This window comes from Hydra viridissima, unplaced genomic scaffold (assembly GCF_058129835.1).
Source record: "Hydra viridissima isolate aposymbiotic clone 2 unplaced genomic scaffold, HvirCarnegie_v1 scaffold_5, whole genome shotgun sequence".
NCBI classification, from domain to species: Eukaryota; Metazoa; Cnidaria; class Hydrozoa; order Anthoathecata; family Hydridae; genus Hydra; species Hydra viridissima.
In genome coordinates this window covers 2,342,433-2,362,890 of record NW_028324304.1, presented here as the reverse complement: position 1 = coordinate 2,362,890, position 20,458 = coordinate 2,342,433, and the positions used below count along the sequence as shown (strand labels likewise).

The 20,458-nt window shown below is 28.4% G+C and overlaps 2 protein-coding genes across 3 annotated transcripts in view; both read right to left on the bottom strand.

Moving 5' to 3' along the window:
* Nucleotides 1-18,891, bottom strand: part of LOC145189380 (telomerase protein component 1-like) — a 39,941-nt gene extending 21,050 nt beyond the window's left edge. For both annotated transcript variants that reach the window (XM_090087117.1, XM_090087118.1), the window contains exons 1-18: nucleotides 17,948-18,891; nucleotides 17,564-17,698; nucleotides 17,051-17,212; nucleotides 16,733-16,936; nucleotides 12,290-12,393; nucleotides 12,112-12,169; nucleotides 9,497-9,596; nucleotides 9,292-9,401; nucleotides 8,906-9,002; nucleotides 8,203-8,308; nucleotides 7,837-7,996; nucleotides 7,349-7,504; nucleotides 6,520-6,594; nucleotides 6,033-6,157; nucleotides 5,715-5,859; nucleotides 4,778-5,016; nucleotides 4,092-4,328; nucleotides 3,892-3,999 (exon numbers count right to left, since the gene is read on the bottom strand). In XM_090087117.1, coding sequence (XP_089943243.1) covers nucleotides 3,892-3,999; nucleotides 4,092-4,328; nucleotides 4,778-5,016; nucleotides 5,715-5,859; nucleotides 6,033-6,157; nucleotides 6,520-6,594; nucleotides 7,349-7,504; nucleotides 7,837-7,996; nucleotides 8,203-8,308; nucleotides 8,906-9,002; nucleotides 9,292-9,401; nucleotides 9,497-9,596; nucleotides 12,112-12,169; nucleotides 12,290-12,393; nucleotides 16,733-16,936; nucleotides 17,051-17,212; nucleotides 17,564-17,698; nucleotides 17,948-18,733 — 3,107 coding nt within the window. In that variant the 5' untranslated portion in view covers nucleotides 18,734-18,891. The remainder of the gene's footprint in view (nucleotides 1-3,891; nucleotides 4,000-4,091; nucleotides 4,329-4,777; nucleotides 5,017-5,714; nucleotides 5,860-6,032; nucleotides 6,158-6,519; nucleotides 6,595-7,348; nucleotides 7,505-7,836; nucleotides 7,997-8,202; nucleotides 8,309-8,905; nucleotides 9,003-9,291; nucleotides 9,402-9,496; nucleotides 9,597-12,111; nucleotides 12,170-12,289; nucleotides 12,394-16,732; nucleotides 16,937-17,050; nucleotides 17,213-17,563; nucleotides 17,699-17,947) is intronic.
* Nucleotides 3-3,017, bottom strand: LOC149887950 (uncharacterized). The gene has a single exon (XM_090087119.1). The coding sequence runs from the start codon at nucleotides 2,389-2,391 to the stop codon at nucleotides 2,026-2,028; it is 366 nt and encodes a 121-aa protein (XP_089943245.1). The 5' UTR covers nucleotides 2,392-3,017; the 3' UTR covers nucleotides 3-2,025.
* Nucleotides 18,892-20,458: the final 1,567 nt, after the last annotated feature.

Below are 20,458 nucleotides of genomic sequence, written 5' to 3'. Positions count from 1 at the left end.
TTTTTTTTTAGAAAAATTTGTATGATCAGAAAAAATATTAATCAGTATAGAAAAGCTTGTGAAATACACACACAAAAAAAACTGTGTCAACAATCCAATTGCTAGAGCTACCAGATTGTATACCTGTTGTTACAGTTCTTTCCCAAATAGAGCTTTACCTATTTTCTGGTAACACAAACTGCTTGTAGAACTTTGGCAATAGAACGCTATAAAATACAGAAGAAGCTGCTTCTATGAATATATATGAAAAAGAGCATTAGGATTTGAAAGACCTAAACTCCAAAGTGGTCAGTTCAAAGGAGGACAGTGTGCGAAGCTAATGAAAAACATAAAAATATTTGAAAATATATTGAAAACTGAATTTGAACCTTGGGAGTGCAATATTAAAACTTAAATAAAAAAAGCTTGGGATCTAAGCGTCACATCAAATTATACAAGGATATCCATCTTAAATTAGGAGAAAGAGTTTCTCCTGAGTTTCATGCTTTAGCCATCTAAGTACCTGCATTTCTGGATTCAATGACAGGGAAATATCCTGGGACAGGTCTTGGGTTTTTGTCAGAGCAGTTGTAGTGAAACTGTTCACTACAACTTCAAAAAATTTCATAAACAAGGATTCAAAGTTCCAAGATGTCAAGACTCAAGGATTCAAAGTTCCAAGATGTTATGATCTGTTATTGTCTACAAAAGTAGAAGTCCACATTTCCAGACATAATGGCAACATAACAATAAATCTTTAAGGATTTTAACTTTAAGTTTGAAAACTTATATTTCATATCTATGAGTTTTTGTATTCAAACAGAAAAAAATAAAAAATTAAACACTGAAAGGTTTGTTATTTGCCATTTATTATGATAATCAACTTTGAAACTTTATTTACAATTTCATTTGACTAATAAAAAAAAAAAAAAGATTTTTTAAAATTCTAGTTTTTTTTTTTTCATAAACTATTAAACTCCTAATTGAAAATAATTCAAAACTTCAAACACTATTGGTCTATTATAAGATATTTTTTATAAACTTTCTGTTACTGTTGATAAAATAGATTTGGTGATAATTAATCCTGAAGAACATTATACCCATTTAATTATGACCTCTTTTCATTGAGAGCTTACAATTAGGTATGTAAATACTTAAAAACTAATATTTAGTTGAGGTACTTGTTTATATAACTTTGTTTGTTTATATAACTATTTTGTTTGTTTGTTTGTTTATATAACTACTTCATTTGTTTGTTTATATACTCAAAAACTAATATCTCCACTAATTTTTAATCTCCACTAATTTTTAATTCATAATTGAATTAAAAAGTAGTGGGGGGAAAAAAAACTTTTTTTTTTTTGAAAAATTCTTCTTTTTCTGATAATTTACATTCTATATGATAATTTATCTTTTAGATTTTCTTAATTCAAAGGTCAGTATGGTTTCAAAAAGGTTAGACCATAACATGAGCACATTTTTTTCCGCTTAGGAACCACCCTTTCTCTAGGGTGGTTTCTCTAAGATGAAATTGTGAGTCAAAAAAGTGACATCTTTTTGAGTCTACTAATATAAGAGTCAAGATTTATTTTTTTATCTTTTTAAAATCAAAGTTAATATGTAAACTTGAAACTTAACCATATATACACTCATATATACAAAACCGTGCATATACTTATAAGTACAATGATAACTCCTAGTAAAATAAATGAAACTATTTTTATTAACTTTCCATATTTAAAAGAGCTTTGAAAAAAGTTTAATAAAAAATATTTTTTGTCAGTGGCGGATTAAGACTTTTCGGGGCCCAGGGCTATTTAAAAGTAGGAGGCCCCGTTCCACTAACAACGACAAAAATGAGTAAAACAAAGACTTTCTTGAAAACGCTATCACTGATATTTATTTATATACAAATTTTATATTTATTTTATTGAATTAAGTTGAGTGATTTTTTTCTGCTTTTCTTCCCCGCAAACTCTGCAATCACATTGCTGAAATCCAAAGTTTCTGAAAATTTTTACTCAATAGTTAATCTTGCTATATTACTTAAACGACTATGAACCATTGTTGATTGGTGCATGTTCTTAACTCTTTTAAGAGTAGAGAATGATCTCTCAGCCTCGCAATTTGGATAAAAGTACCTGAGTCAAGCTCATTATTATGCATTGTAGATTCAACACTTTCAACTTCTTGAACTTCATTTGAAGGACCTTGGCAGGCTACCTCATTTTCCGTGTTATTGTTTTCATCTTTTCTTTCATTGTTTTTATTATTATCTACAGTTTGTGGAAATTGCATATTAGTTTGGTTTGATGAAAAAAAATTTGCCATTTTCAGAAGTTTAGCTACCATTTCCTCTCTCTCTTTCTTCAATCTTCTTTTAGAAGCTCCACTTTCATATTTTCTTAGCATTTTAATTATAACTGTATAACCTGAAAAGTGTTAAACTGTTTTTTTTTTCTTTCACGAATTTAGCGCTTCAGCTATTAAATGCATTCACACAAGAACTCTTTTGTGCGGAAGTACAAAAGAATTGTAGAATTTCAATCGTTAATGCATTTTCAATAACAATATAATTATTTAAGTCATTAATAATTTTCCGAAGGGAATTGTTTTTGTAGCAATTTGTACAAATGTTACATTCAATTATTGCTATAAGGCGCTGCTACCAATCTAGTAATTTTTTTTTTGTAGAAGTAGTTGCGCTCCTTTGTTGTCAAAGACCGGAAAAAATATAATGCAGCATTTTTGTTGACAGTTATTTTATTTTTGTGCTTTTGTTTTCAGACAATTTAGTAAATTTAACTTTGGCTCTTTTAAGTTAATAAAAGATTTAATTTTTCAGAGTTAATAAAAAAATTATTTACTTTGAATCGGGGCCCCTAAAATTGTGGGGCCAGGGGCTATAGCCCCCTTAGCCCCCCTTGATCCGCCACTGTATTTTGTAAAGAAGTGTTTTCAAGTTTTTTTACATACTCTTAATTAAAATGTATAAAAGTTACACCGTTTTGGTGCGCAGCATGAAAAACACCAAAACCATGTTAATTTACAAGTTTTGGTGTTAATTTATAGCATTTTATTGTATTTCATGCATGAAAAACACCAAAACATTTTGGTGTTTTTAATACTGCTTATCTTTTTATAAAAAGTGTGCAGCATGAAAAATGATGACACAGTGTTAATTTACACTGTTTTGAATGAAATACACCAAAATGATGTAAATTAACACTGTTTTGGTGTTTTTCATGCTGCACACTTTTTATAAAAAATTGAGCACCAAAACAATGTAATTTTACACCTTTTAACTAAGAGTGCATTATTCCCAAAAAATCTCATAATTGATATCAAGAGTTGTGTCTGGTAAGAAACAATTACGCCCTAAAATTATGATTAGCAATTAATGACAAAATCTATTTCTAGATAAATAGACTTTCCAGCATTTTAATGTAAATGACTTTTCCAAATCATTAACTTATTTTACATGGAAACATTTTTAAAATGGAAAATATGTTAGTGGGATGATTTCCATGATCAGCAAAAGAAACGTGAAGAAATTTAAAGAGTTGGATCAAAATTTTCAATCTCGATATTTACAAGAATTTGACTTTAATTCAAAGTGAAAGAAATTATTGGATTTTCTTGGTGTTCAGAACTCATGCAACACTTAGTGCTCCTTTCTTTTTTTGGAAAAATTGAAACAAAGTCATAAAATTTTCCAATCTTTTTTTATTATTAGTTAACTTATACTGAATTATCTAGAGTATATAAAAACTGGATGAAAAAAAATGCATTGATAAACCAAAACAAAAAGTAATCAAAATGAAAATCATTTCAAAAAAAATGTCAATTGCCACAAAAAAAAAAGAATTTCTAAAAAGCATTCTTTATAGTAAATTTTATAGTGACGCTTACTTGAAAAATATCTCTGCTCCTTGTTGTTGTATCCACTCCTTCAAATTTTCCAGTTTATTGCTGTTCTTTTCCTCTATAAAATCCTTTTGGTATTCCTTTGGAATAGATCTGCAGTTAGTAAAACAAAGTCAAAATCACAAACAAAACTATGTACCAAGGGAATAAAAAAATAAAACAAATCATAAACAAACTTTTCATACTTTTTGTCCAAATCTTTTCTGAAAAAGAAGAACCCTTTTGTTTGAGCACCTTCACGACTGCAGAATAATTTCATTTCAAGTTCAGTTATAGATAAACCAGGGCTTTGATGACTTAACCAATTAGCAACTTGCAAGTCAGAACAAGTGTATTCAGTAGGAATCCAGCCATATCGATTACCCAAAATTCCCACAAAAAGATCTGATTTTGCAACTTCTCTCAAACATATGTCTAAAGTTCTTAAAAAATTAATACTTTATCATTATACAATTTCAATTTTAATACTGAATTAATGAAGCTTATAAATGGGTAAGCTATACACTTGAATCTTTTTCTAAAGGGTAATTTTTTAGTCATATTTTGCAAAATTGAGTTGAGACATTTTCTTTCTGGATAATGCATAGAGCAAGCAATTTAACATGTTTTCATTTGAGTTAATAAAAACACATAGAAAATTGTGTTTTCTTTTGAAATTTTTCCCGTTGAAAAATTAAAAATAAGAATTAAAATCAAAAATTAATTATTGACACCTTTTTTTAAAAAACCAATTCAATTAAATATGATTTATATATAAAAAAAAATAAGTTTATAAAAAGAATCATTCAAGTTTTGAATTTCAAAAACTTTTTCAGTAAAAATTTTGGTAATTTCTATGTAAATAAAAAAACAAAATTAGTTTTTTTATTACTTTTGTGAATTTGCTTGGTTTTCAGTTATTCCCCAACGCAAGTCTACCTCATAAATATTCAAACAATAATTGTAGCACCATCGCCGAAGCTCTGGAAAAACAAAACGTGTGAGAAGATCTCTTTCGCCATGCATGTCACGGAAAGTTGACGAAATAAATATACGAACAGTTTTCCATCGCATCAATGGTCTATTAACTAACTGCGGTTTGATGCTCAATTGTTTTCTTGGCAAATAATCCTGAAACAGAAACACTTCATTAAAAATTTCTTAACATAAAATATTAAATAACATGTAAAGACAATAATTAATTTATAGTTTTTATAGGCAATTTTGTTTATTAATACCTTGACTCCCTAAAAATTTAAAATGATTTGTGGAACTGAAGAACCATCTGGAATATTGTTATCGGTATATACTTTTTTTTTGGTATGTAGTTCTTTCTGCATCAACAAAATCAACTTTAGCTCAGGTGAAATGAGCTAGCTTCACAGTTTATCAAAAAAATATATAGTTTTTTTTTTCTGTCATACTACAGCTCCAACTTTTACTGCAAAACTACTTTATTTTAAGCTCAAGTATATCTTCATAGTAGTACTCAAATCTATATTTCAAGTATATATTATATAAATATATATTTAGCTTTTTTCCAGCAAAAATTTGTTTGCTTACACTTGCAAAAAAAAAGAAACTTAAGAGCATAGTTAAAAAAAAACAAGTCATTTTTTTATGCGTTGATTGTAGTTTAGAGAATTGTAAGGAACGCTATTTTTTGTGTATAGACAGTTTCGTGAGTGGATATTTGTGAGCTAATTATAGCTTTTTTATTCATTTTCATTTTCATTTTTTTGATTTCATTTTCACTTTTTTTTATTCATTCATTAGTTTAACACTAAATAATAATTTAAATTCAACAATGAAAATTCACAACCACTCACTTTGCTATTTTTTAGTTCATAAGTTGAATCAATATTTTCAACAAAACTGAGCTGATTGCCAGAACCCCTTGCACCAATATACCTTAGAACTTGGTCAGAAAAGCCACTGACATTTACATTGTAATCTCCTACAAGTTCAGCACCCCTAAAAGTAAAAAAAAAAAAAAAAAAAGAGGAAAAGAAAAAAATTAATATAGCTAAATAAATAAATCTCGTTAAAAAAATATGTCAGTAAAAAATTTACTAAATATAAACATGCATCAAATCACAATTATCACATAAAGATTTTAAAAAAAAAAAAAAAAGAAGAAGAAGTACTTCACAGCTATCGATAGTGACACATTCACAAACAAACATTTGGCATTAACTTTGTTTTGATATGCCTGACGGAATTGATTAAAATCATAACTATTGCTGTAATTCAACACTAAGAAGTTATCAACCTAAAGAATAAGATCAGTTCATTAAAAATTCCAATTAAAATTACATTTTAACCAAGAAACAAAGATACCCAATTTTTTTCTCCACTTTTTTAATTCTAAAACATTTTTTTTAAACATTGAAATATAAAACAATCAGATGGTGATGAGAATTATTTTTCTATACCCCTATGTCTTTCTATCATTCGTCACTTTCTCTTTATCATTATAATGTAAAATATTTTTACTAAACCACCTTTTAAAATTTAATTATCACTACATCTCTCTTTATCATAAATTGCATTGAAAAACTACAACAACCATCTTAAATTTTCTTCTATAAAAATGATTACAATTTGCATGATAAATCTCATAAATATTTCTACCTTTTTACGAAGAGTGATAAGAGTTTGAAAATAAGACATGAGATCAGTACTACCAATACCACAAGAAACCAAATCCTAAAAAAGTAAAAATTCTTTAAGGATGAAAGACTTAAAAGGCACACAAATTGAACATAAAAAAGATTATTTTTTAGGTAATAGGAAACAGTAAGTAAACCCCCTAAATGCAGAGATCAAGATGCAGCATTAACAAACTAAATTGTTATTCTAAAAACAAACTTTTCAAACAGTTAGTAAGGATATTAAATCTTTACATAAATATTTAGCAGAAAAAGAATTTACACAAAAAACTAACTTTACAAATTTGGTAAGTAATTGTCAAATTAAAGTCAGCAAAAAAAGTTAAACAATCATCAAAGTACCAGATGAAAATTAAAAAAACATGATCAGTAATTAACAAAACACCATCAAATATTATGATCAAATATCAAATACAGTATAAATGATGATTGATAATGATTGATGATGATTGATGATGATTGATGATGATTGATGATGATTGATGATGATTGATGATGAATGATGATGAATGATGATGATTGATGATGATTGATGATGATTGATGATGAATGATGATGATTGATGATGAATGATGATGAATGATGATGATGATGATGATGATGATGATGATGATGATGATGATGATGATGATGATGATGATGATGATGATGATGATGATGATGATGATGATGATGATGATGATGATGATGATGATGATGATGATGATGATGATGATGATAAGAAAGCCAAAAATAATAGAAGAAAATCCCAAAGAATTTTAAAACAAATTAAAAACAAAAGTAGAGCAAACCTTAATACTTTCTTTTAGCTTTGCAACATTTTCAAGAATTGATTGCTCATTAATTGAGTTTACAATTGAATAGTTTTTTCCACTTGCCAAGATCAACTCTCCTCCTTCTGAATGATATTTGCATATTAATGCAAGAAGCAAACATTGATCCAATATCTAAAATAGAAGTAAAAGATTTTACAACTTTTTCTTAAAATGAAAGTCCCAAATTTAATCACAAAACATAATAAGACATTTGAACAATTTAATATATATTTATTTATTTACATATATATATATATATATATATATATATATATATATATATATATATATATATATATATATATATATATATATATATATATACATATATATATATATATATATATATATATATATATATATATATATATATATATATATATATATATATAATATATATATAATAATTTAATATATATATAAAGTATATTATTTTAAAGCTATGAACTCAGCTAAGTACTTACAGAGCCGGCTTTTTTGTTTTCTTCATCTACAGTATCAGCAATGTCAATAACAATGATGGTATTTCCAGATATAGGCTCTACATTAAACACTGTTGATATTTTCATAGCAGAATCAAGAGCTTTTTTGTATCTTTCTAATATGGCTTGGTTGTAAGTATTGCTGTAAAGAAAACAAAAAGTTCAGTTGTTTTAATGCACATTACTATACAATAATTCAAATATTAATTATAATTAAAAAATTAGTAATTATTATTATTATATTCTTAATCTTTTTCACTTTTTTGTTATCAGATTTAAAATTGTTTATCAACATTTACTATTTTATAATTCTTAAAAATGCAAAATAAAAATTAAAAAGATATTAACCATGCCACTTTAGCTTTCATTTTATCCTGAAGCTTCTGTTTATATTTTGGTAAAGGTTTTCCTTCATTTTTCTTAGGTGGCTCATTAGAGATAGCTTGAAGAGACGCTGAATAAAATATATGGACATTACTTAAAAAAAAAACACAAAACTATAAAGAAAACATAAACTAAATTTTGTATTTATTGAATAAAATTTCACAATAAACATTTGAATATATCTCATTCTTATGTATGATAAATCTCACTCATATCATAAGTCTTGTTCTTATGTAATAATTCTCACTCATAATTAACAAATCTCACTCATATAATACCACCCATTTATAATAAATCTCACTCATCAACTAATAGAATAAATCTCACTTATATAATACCACCCATTTACAATAAATCTCTCTCCTCAACTAATAGAATAAGTCTCACTTATATCATACCACCGATTCATAATAATTCTCACTTATATATGATAAATCTCACCTGTATGTAATAAATCTCATTCTTACAAAACTTTCTCATTTTAAACACAAAATTTAAACACAAGGAGATTCAAAATAATTTAAAAAAGTTTTTTAAAAAAGTGTTTTTATTAAACGTAACAAATCCTAAAAGCAAAAAAGTATAAAAAAATCTCTTTATTTAGCAAAAACAAAAAATTTGTTAAAATTTTTAAAAAGTAAAGCAAAAAAAATTATCTCATACACACCCTCTTGGTTTTTTTTGAGCATTTTTTCAAGGTCTACGATTGTGTCGTATGCTGATAAGAAACGAAATGGAAATTGCTTGCTGTTAATAACAGAGTCCTGAATAAATAGACTGCTGCATAATAAATGATTGAAGACAGTAAATATCATATATGATTGAAGACAGTATATATCATATATGATTGAAGACAGTATATATCATATCACTTAAAGACAGTATGTAATTTAGGATAATACAATAAAAACCATTATTCAGGAATAAAAAGTTAAAAACAAACAAATTTTCTTTACTCTTCAGAAATTAGTAACTAACCATCATAACAATAACCATCACTAATAAAAAATTATAAAACTTTTAAAGCAAATATGATAATCAGGTTAACTGCACCTTGTTTTTGAGACGAGATAAAATCTTTGCGTGGTACTTCTCTGATAACCCACAAAGGATCATGTTACGCAAATTTCTTAACATGGCCATAAAAGGAAGTTTATTATGATCTTGAAGTAAAAAAAAAAATATTTCTCTTTTGAACAAGACTTGGATTAACTTTCTCAAGAATGATTAAAAAATTACAAATATGAATATAATTTACCAAGTAACTCTTGCCATGTACTGGATTTGTTTCCTTTTAAAGAAAGTTGAGTCTCCCATGTTTCAGGTATTTTTAATTTCATCCGCTTCCCAGCTTGTTCCTGTGAAGCAAAAGCAGTGAAATAAAAATAATTTGAATTTGTCACTCATATTCATTTGTTATACTATACTGCTAACTAAAAGTTAACAGTTGTGAGGCCTGATCATAGCAAAATTACTATTATACTATTTATTATATATATATATATATATATATATATATATATATATATATATATATATATATATATATATATATATACATACAACAATTTGTAAAAGTAGAGTAAATCAGTACAGAGCAAGCTTTATCATTGGGGGTGACGTAGACAAACGTAATTCAGGAGTCCCAAATTTATTTTATAGTTACAAAAATGTGCACCTACTAAATAATAGCATAGTAATATGCTATTGTTATGCTATTGTTTAGTAGGTACACATTTACTCTTCAGAAATTAGTAACTAATCATCATAATAATAACCATCACTAATAAAAATTATCAAACTTTTAAAGTTTGTGCTATTATTTAGTAGGTACACATTTTAATACATTCTCTAAGAGGTTTTAACTTATTGGTTTCTTACAGCTACCAAAAACCTTTTTAATAAAAACCAAAAAAATAATTTTTAGAAATATTCTTGAATTTGTTAACGAAATGCAAAACCAAACCCGTATTTGAAAAACGATTAACTTCAAAACCAAACCAGAATTCCAAAAACATATTCTTTTTCTTTGTAAACCACAAAAAAATCCAATAATTTCCAAAAAGCCAATAGCATTCAAATCACATATTATCATCAGGCATTTGTTTATACTGGTGGGGTTATGGTCTTTTTAAAGGTAGGGATGTTTAAGGGATGTTTATCATGGGTTGTAGTTTTCCTAGTGCTAACTTAAATTTTTATACAATGTAATATATTTGTGTAAAGGCCTGACACAAACTTCTTAGGAATCAGAATTCAGATAGTGGTTCCTTTTCATAGTGGCATTACACACATTTATATTTTTTGATGATGATGATGATGATGATGATGATGATGATGATGATGATGATGATGATGATGATGATGATGATGATGATGATGATGATGAATGATGATGAATGATGATGAATGATGATGAATGATAATGATGATGATGATGATGATGATGATGATGATGATGATGATGATGATGATGATGATGATCATGATGATGATGATGATCATGATGATCATGATGATGATAATGAATGATGATCATGATGATGATCATGATGATGATCATGATGATGATGATGATGAATAATGATGATGAATGATGATGATGATGATGAATGATGATGAATGATAATGATGATGATGATGATGATGATAATGATGATGATGATGATGATGATGATGATGATGATGATGATGATGATGATGATGATGATGATGATGATGATGATGATGATGATGATGATGATGATGAATGATGATGAATGATGATGATGATGATGAGAAAGCCAAAAACAATAGAAGAAAATCCCAAAGATTTCTTAAATAAAATATTAACAGTTAAATAAGTTAACATTTCTTTAAAGTCATAAAAATAATCAAAAAGTATAAATTACATGAATGCATTCAATAAAAATATCATAATTAAATGCAAGATTTACCAGACAAAACATAGATAAATTCTTATTAAAGTAAAATCACTCCCATAAAATATCATTTCCTAGAATCAAAGTTAAGAAAGTCTCCAATCATTTATAGATGATCATAGATATCTTGATCAAGACAACCCCTTGGGGCCTCATTTTACATGTAAAATATACAATAGATTGCTGTCTTCGATGGCGGTGTGTTAACTTGTAGGATTTTCAATGATTAAACATGGGTGAAAATTTAATTTGGTGAAAATTTCGAGGATTGTATTTTCAATTTTTTAGGAAATGATATTTGCACTCTGCTAAAAAATTTTAAAATGTTAACTAACATTTGAAAATTTATGTTTCTTTATTTAACTCATCTCCAATGCTTACAGGCTGGTAAAGAGGAGATAAAAAAGAGGGCTATGAAGTTTGTTATCCTGAGAATTCAGCAAGAATCAACTGAACACTCAACCAATCGCTACTTCTGTATGGTGGGGGCAAAGCACAAGGGTCAAGATTGATATCTTGATTAAACCACAAATAATGAAGATCATAGAGTGTGATTTACAAAGAATCTGAAAAGAACAGAGAAAAAGACTTAGAACAGTTTCATGTCTTTCTGGGTCATGAAACCTATAAGGCTGAAAAATACTAGCAATCAGTTCAGACTCTCATTAAAAATTATTGCTCAAATAGAATGCAGAATTGTCCCTTAAAGCCCTTGATATGAACTTTAAGGAACAATTCAAGAGTTGTGGTCCAGGTTCCTGGTCCTAATTCAAACCCAAGGTTTACAGAGTTTTACATTAACAACCTTTAAAAGTTATTAAAACAATTCTACTATAAAATTCAACCCCTAAAAAATTTAGATAAACGTAAAGAAAGGTAAAATAATTTGTTAAAAATCTATTTAAAATTTAACGATTATTTAAGAAGTTAACTATTTAAATTTTATACTAACCTGGACCCATGTGCCTGGTAATTTAGATTTGTAAAAGGATTCCAAATCTTCTGGGTATCTGCAAACAAAATGAAAGTAAAAATCAAAACAAACAAAAACCAATACAAAATAAATATTAATACAAAATATTATACAAAGATGCAGCCCAATATATCATTAGGTTCCAAATGATTATTACTTTTTCCCCAGAAGTGCCATGACATGGTAGACCGGTTCAGAGATATGCAACTTTCGTATCAGCTCTTTTAAAGTGTAACTTTTCAACACAACTAATGTTTCGACCTATGAAAAATAAAACTAAAATTAGAATAAATGATTCACCATGAAAATGAAAATAAATTTGATTGAAAGATTCCATAATAACCTAGGAAATCACTAGTGCATGAGTAAATACGATGTAAAATATTTTTGTAATCAAATACAGCAGCTCTTTTTAAGAAAAACAGGTTTTAGAAAAATCCACTTTTAGCAATGAATTCCCACCACTCCAATTTAGTATTAATGTAAAACAAATTAAAGTTTTGCCAATTAAAAATGATAATAATCAGCAATAGGTACCATTGGTAATGATTAAATATACACCAATATAAGTAAACTTGCCTGAAGGGGGAATACAGACAATACAGCAGAAAATGAACTTAACTACAAAATTAACGCATTATTTAAAATTTCACTTTATTTTAATTGTCGTCAATATTATCATATATTTTGACAAACATGTTAAGAATAGAAGACATGAACACAATTACTTCAATTATAATAATAAAATTTACTTTGAGGATGGTAAAAAAAAAAAACTAAATCCAAATATATGGTTTGTTTAACAAGATAAAGTAAAATGATTATGATTCTTATGCACACTAATACAGCTTAGATTGAAACATTTTTGACTCATCAATAACTAGTGTTACCATCTCTTGATATTATTACAGCCTGACAGCACCATGGCATACTTCCAATAAGAGATCTAATCATTTCTTAAGAGATATCTTTCCACACACAGATAAGTGTTTGTCACAGTTCATTTAGGCTGTTAGGTGGGTGTTGGCTTCTAACACAGCATCCCTTTATGTCCCAAAGATGTTCTATTGGGTTCATATCTGGACTGCAAGCTGGCCACTCCAAACTTTAAATATTAACATTATTTAAGTATTCAGTAATAACAGTGCTGTATGTGGTCTAGCATTATCCTGTATAAGAAGGAATCCATCTCCAGTCTACAGTGCAAAAGGTACCGCAAAAGGCTCTAAAATGTCTGCTATGTATTGTTGAGAAGTCAGACTTCCACTATCAACAATAAAACACTCTGTGCAAGCTGTTAAAGATATTCCGCCCCATACCATCAATGAGCCACTTCCATTTAAAGTGGTTTCTCTAATGTTACAAGCAAATTATCTTTCATTTGGTCTTCTGTACACCATTGGGCAGCGACCAAAACTTACAAGGCAAAACCTTGACACACCTGTAAATAAGACCTGTCCCCAATCATGTGTTTCCCAATTCATATGCCTCCTTGCAATAGCTAGTATGTTTATTTGGTGATCAACAGATAATCTGGGACCAGTAGCTGCTGCCTGAGCTTGTAAATTTAAAGCAAGAAGTCTTCTTCTTATGGTATCTTGACTAACAGCAGTTCCATGAACCTCAGCAAGTTGTATTTGGAGATTTTGTGCAGTAGTGAACTGTTCTCTCAGTGTTCAAAGCATTAAAAATCGATTCTCCACAGCATTGATAGCATGTTGTCTAACTTGGCCAAGTTGTCTAGCATGATGATTGGTCTCTACAAACCTTTGTAGAACCCTAGCAAGTTTGCGATTTGTTAATCCTTCATTGGACAAATGTAACACTTGCAACACATTCATCATGACTTAAATTTTGTCTAGACCGCTGTATTGCAAACAGATGTGTTGCTCAAATGACAGTTATCTTTTCTACTGTTAAATCAATTTAAAACAAATACATAATTTTCTTTTAGAAGTGAGATTTAATTACAACAAAACATGCTACTTATGAAAAGCTGCTATAATTTGGAAACTAAATAAGGGAAATAGAATAAAACCTACAAAAGGCGTAAAAATAAACATTATTTTTTCTGTAATTGATAAATCCGGGAAATGTATAATATTTTTCAAGTCGGAATTTATAAGTGGTGCGTTAATTTTGTGGTTAAGTGTACAATATCTTATTATTTATAGTAACATGTAATTTGTTTCTTTTAAAGTCTGTAGCATATGACTCCCAGATTTCTAATTTCATAATGAAATGATTTTGCAGTCAAATATGTTTTTTTTTTGTAATTTTACCACAATAATCAATAGCTGGCCAAAGTATCTTAGATGGTAATCAATAAGGAAACAAGTTGGTTTTATAGTTAAGAATCAGGTGAAAGATTTACAGAAAATATAGTTACAAGAAACATAATCATATTTTTGTAAATCTTTCACCTGATTCCAAATTTTAAAAAGTAATAGTTTCAAAATGTTTTACCCAAAAAAAAATTTATTTGATGATTTGACAACTTCATTAATCCTTCCCCTTAAAAGTTAAATTTTTTGGTTTTTTTTTTTTTTTTTTTTTTTTTTTTTTTGATCCCTTTTCTTGAGAAGTTTCTGGGGAGTTTTCCTATGCTTTAATTCCTGAAAGTAGAATTTCTTTTAGATTGTTAAGAATTTCTTTTAGATTGTTAAGAAATTTAAAATGTATTTTAGTGCTGCACTTTATTTCTATGATGTGAAGCAGTTGCAATACTACAGTGCGTTTGAACTCAAAATAATGATCTGGATCCAATGAATTGTTTCCCAGAGAGCATTTGTGGCTCTATTCATACCAGAAAGTAAAAGATCAGTAGAGCAAGCCAATGGTTATGAGAATATCTAAAATAAGTTACACAAGATGTAAATCCTGTATCTGTAAAAAAAACTAATTTATAGAATACCAAAACTATGCAATGCAATAATCAAGAGTTATGGAGGACCAATGAGAATAAACTTAATGCATTAAGTTTACTTTTATTTAGGAAATTTTCTTTTTGCTTTTTTGTGTTTGATTCTTACCATGTTTCACACTTTTGCCTAAAAGATTTTGAAAAAAGCCAATATGAACATCACCAGCAGATCATGACAATATAAACAGCTAAGACACTAAATTGTATAAGTATGAAAAATGGGAATTTTGTATAAATTGAAAGAAATCTAAAAAAACTATTTGATCAGTTTTTTTTTGTGCAAATTTTCAATGCTAAATGATGACAATATCTGCTTGTTTCATTGTGAGGGTTTTCTTAGCACAATTAGGATATTGCTGGTGGCACTCCTTCATAAAGAATAGAAGAGATTGTTTTTGTTCTTTGTTGTTTGTGTGAAGTTTGTTGTACCCATTTATCAATCTCATGCTGCTGACTGTGGATTTGACAGATTGGCATTCTTTGTCTGCTGGCCAGAGCTTCACATCTTTGTCAAGAAAAGTTGATGATAATCAGGTAAAGAATTAATGACTGCTTTTGGTGATAAAGTCTTGCAAGTTTTTAGAGCTGAATAATGCAGAGTCAATAATGATTTTTTTCAGTGGATATACTGTGTCCAATGTTTGCAGGGTATTCACAATCAGACGTTTTGTGTCATCTGTGACACCATCATCAAATGATGCTACTGCAATTAACTATGGACAAATGCCTAAAATGTCTTTTTGATATCACTATTAGAGACTACTTGATTCTGCTCCTTTTATTTGCTAATGCTCTAAAGCAAACTTTGGTGTAAAAAGTAGTTGCAAAGAGAAAGATGCTGCTATCCCCTTCTCCTCTTTCTTTAAAAATTTGAACTGACTTCTAAATATCCAGATTTTCAATGAATATGTAGCCTTTACTATCTATCTAGCTCAGTGTTTTTCAGCTGGAGCTTTGAATTTATGGGAAGGAATACCACCCAGGAATGTGATTGTCATCTCTATCACAAGGCTAGAATTCTTGCAGTTGATTCTCTGCAAATGAGATAGTATCACTAGCAACCATTGATACCTTAAAGTCTGTTCTCTCCGTGATTTCCTAGCTGGTCTGGAACTTCTTAAAAATTATCAGGAACTTAAGTTCACTTAAATAGAATGTATTTTTCAGGAATATGATGTTTGCCATATTCATGGAAAACACATTCAACTTTTCAACATGTTTCTTCAAGAACACAATTGGCAATTGCATCACAAACAGCATGCTTTGTGGTCTCATTGCAATATAAAAGAAGTGCCATTACTTCCTTCTTTGATGGTAGTTTGGTTGAGATGAGAGTATATGATATTTTCCCACATTACAACATGCAATAGGGAGACTTGAGAAATTGTATAATGAGTTAAGAAATTTACAGAAACTCAAAGTAGCAGAATAAAACACAGGGATGATGTAATGAAAAAAATTGAAGGACAGTTTTAGTAAGAAGATGACATTTTTAATTTCAAGATTTTCCACTTGAAGTCCACTGGGAAGGAAAATTGCTGCCAGATAATTCTGAGAACCATGAAAAAGTGGATTTACTTAATATCTAGAACAATTTTATTAAATCAACCATATAAATATATGGATGTAGAAAATATCATAAACTATATTTTATGCAATAGAAAATAAAATTATTACTTTTTCATTAGGATTTTCTTGATTCCCTTGACACTGTTGATAAATCTCGTTTTTATCCACGTATATGGATTTGGTCTTGTTTTGAACTTTTTCCTTGTTGTACTTACCTAACTGATATTCATCAAAATCAGGGAACTTCTCAACCAATGCTTTGCGGAGAGCAGTAGGAAGAGATTTGTCATTGATTGATTGATCAAAAAAAGTCTGATAAAACAAAGAAAACAAACATTAAAAGGAAAAATATAATTAAAAAATTATATGGTGAAAACTGAAAGACTAAAAAAAAAAACTCTAATGCTTAAACTACCCAGAACTTACATGATATATCTCTGCAACATTTAACCAATCAGATGGAAGTGAAACAGATTTGCTGAAATACTTCTTCAAATAAGGTCTTACATCAGGAAGAAATGCAGCATAAGCAAGTAGAAAATTTGCTACTGATCGGATATTCAAATGCTTTCTGGTATATAAAGCCAACTAAAAAATTTTATTTATTTCAATACAAAACTTCTTGTAAGTAATATCTTGTAAGTAATAACTTCTGCTAACTCTGATCAAAATCTTTTTGCCTGGCACAGGGTCTTATTTTAAATTGCAAAATTTATTTATGAAATCATACTTTTTTACATGAGAAATATGCTTTTGAATATAGTTATACAATTAAATTAAAAGATTGTTATATGAGAAATAAAACTTTTGAATCTAATTACTCCACCTGACACTAAAAATAATCTGTCTAAATAATGTGTGTGTATGTTAATATATATGTATGTATGAATGCTAGTATATGTGTATGCATGCTTGTAAACTAGTTATACAACACGGTACCTTAACTATAAACTCAGGATCATGTAATGATATATCTTTGGCTTGTTTCATCAGAAGCAGTCTTGTTTCATTATTTACATCATCAAGATTGGGGGAATAGAGCAAGGAAACTGATACTAAGTTAATCAATGTGGTCTAAACAAAAAAATTTATGAATGTTTATTAGTCATCATCATTTTATCATTATTGTTTTTTAACTTTTCACAAATGTTTTCTTATTCTTGCAACTAGTTTATAGTTTTTATTCTTAACTTTGCAACTTTGAGGGTTAAGGGGAGGCACATGAAATTCTAAAACTATGATAAAAAACTTAACTAAAAAAACAATTATTTTATGTAAAGTTTTATAAAAATAAAAAGATTTATGTGAACTGAAAATTAGTACCTTCTTATTATTTAAATTTTTCTGATCAATTTTTTTTAAATCGCCTAATCCAGGTGTATCAATTATCTCATTTTCTTCAACTTTATTTTTTAAGAAGTTATACGGATCATCTAACTCTTCTGGCTGGCTATTAAGCAATGAAAAACTATACTCTTTATAACATGGTATACTTTCATCAACATGTTCTTTCACCACGTCATCACAAGGAACAATAGCCTTTACTACTTTTACCTTTGAACAACTAGATCTAGATTTATTTGAAATGCACTTTTTCTGACATTTTACTTTAGAAATGTTATCTGTCTTTGAGAGTTCTTTGGAAAAAAGACTTGGTACTAACTTTTTTGAAGATTGAGGTACACTACCTGTCAAGTAACTAGTTAAAGAGGAATTGGGATTAACACCTTCAAACTGATTCAATTTTGTGGTTGCATTTTGTAGGCCTGGTATGTTACTTGACTTTAAACTGCTTTCTTTTAGATTTGTTCTGTTTGAGCCATCAGATAAAAGATTTTTTGAAAATAAATTCGGTTTAACGTCTTTTTTTTCAATAAATAAGTTTGATTGTAGTAAAAATTGATTTTTCAATTGCTTTAATTCTGACAACTCGCAGTACTGTTTTGAGTTTAAATAGAAATCATGTTTATCAATTAGGTTGACGGAAAATTTATCTGATAGTATTTTACTCTTCAGCAAAGAATTATTATATAGACCCGCAGATGTTGTTTTCTTCTGCTGCTGCTGCTTCAAAAGAGTATTTTCAAGTTTTTTCGCTTGTAGGTCCATTTATTTAAATATCATGAAAAATAGCTATGTGATGGTTAAATTTCCATTATCTTAACTTAAACGCAGGAGCTGTTAGATTCATTTCGCAGATTTTTCTTTAATTTTATTTATTTTGCGTCTATTAAATCTTATTTGAAACAACAAGAGCCCAATATTGTAACCGTGAGTGAAAATAGGCGGCCGTTAAATAAAAATTATTAATCTAATAATAATCACATTGGTCAACACATGTTTTAGTGCCAGAAACGTAAAATTGTTTATGGGTAATTTTGGGATGCTGAATCAGAAACTCATATTCATTTTCCTTAACTAACTCTAGTTTTTTCGTTATGTAATATGCCTTAGTTATGCAAAATCCCTGTTTTTCTCTTTTAATCGCTAAGTCTAAAAGTGTTTTTAGGTTTGCCATCAGCAACCTCACAGTGATGAACTTTCTGTACTGTATTCAAGAAAATACCTAATATCTCTGTTGAATCATTAAAACAAGAGATATTTCCTAGCGATGGAAGGTGATTAGATTACGTATGTAAAGATTACGTGAGCACTTTTAGTATCGTTTAACCAAGATCATCGAAGTGATTTAATATGGAACTTAAGTTTATCTAAAGAATCAGCTGAGCTCTTGGTATCTCTTATCAAAGACGAAGAAATCTACAATATGGTACAATAACTACCGTCTATAAAACACGTGATGAAGAGTTTGTGCGATTTTTTGATGAGCAACCGAACTTTGTTAATTGTAAAGATACTCATGGTGTCCTTATTAGATTTTTGAGATAATAATGTCCCTGATAACTGGAGGCTCATCATTGATAGCTCTAAATGAAGCTTAAAGTGTTATCTGCTGACAAGTTCTAACGCTTATGTGTTTTTAACGTTAAATCTTAAATAATGTTCTGCACCAACTTGATTAAAATTCGAAAATTAATTTTGAATTGAAAATGAAATTCTATGTTACTTTAAAACGGAAACCAAGTCAGAAAACTCACGTTAAGCTTCACAAACAAACGAATTGCGGTCAGAAATAATTAAACGTTAAACTATCTTATAAATAATATACCAATATGATAATAAGATGTCAATACATAATATTGTAGCCAAATAAATCGTTTTATAAAAGAGAGAAAACAGTACACATTTGCATCCAATAAGGTGGTTTATATTACTTTTTTATAAATTGTATTTGTATTTTGGTCAATTTAAAGAGTTAAACGGACCCAGATGATAGAGCCAGTGGTTCACCCTGGATTTGTTTAGTTGGGTTGTACCGAGTTAAAATGCCTCCCGAAGCAAGTAGCGTTGAATATCTAGTTATACTATTTACAATAGATTAGTTAAGTTGTAATATCACATTTAAAGGGGAGGGGAAGTTCTAGGAATGGTACCATCTTGATAAATGTTCCAACAAAGTATTTTCTTTATCAACTTTTTCTGAGATGAGCATTGTAAGAATTATAAAAAATTGCTAGCGCCAATGTTACAACTTACATTTCAAGAAATATTGTTACATTAAGCTTTGAAGATTGTTTTCAAAATATTTATTATAATATAAATATTTTTAAAAAATTTTTAGATTAAGTTGTAAACAACTTTCAGCGAAGTTTTTTTTACTTCGACCGATCTTTTATATCCTAAAATTTCAGTCAACTTCTGGGGGAATTGGCAAGTGGTTTTTTTAGTTCAAAATCTAACCTCAGTGGACCCTTTTTTGTAGTAGGCCTGATG

Bases quoted from the DNA above. Each gene is read 5' to 3' on its own strand.
- LOC149887950 (XM_090087119.1), bottom strand. From the start codon at position 2,391: ATGCTAAGAAAATATGAAAGTGGAGCTTCTAAAAGAAGATTGAAGAAA.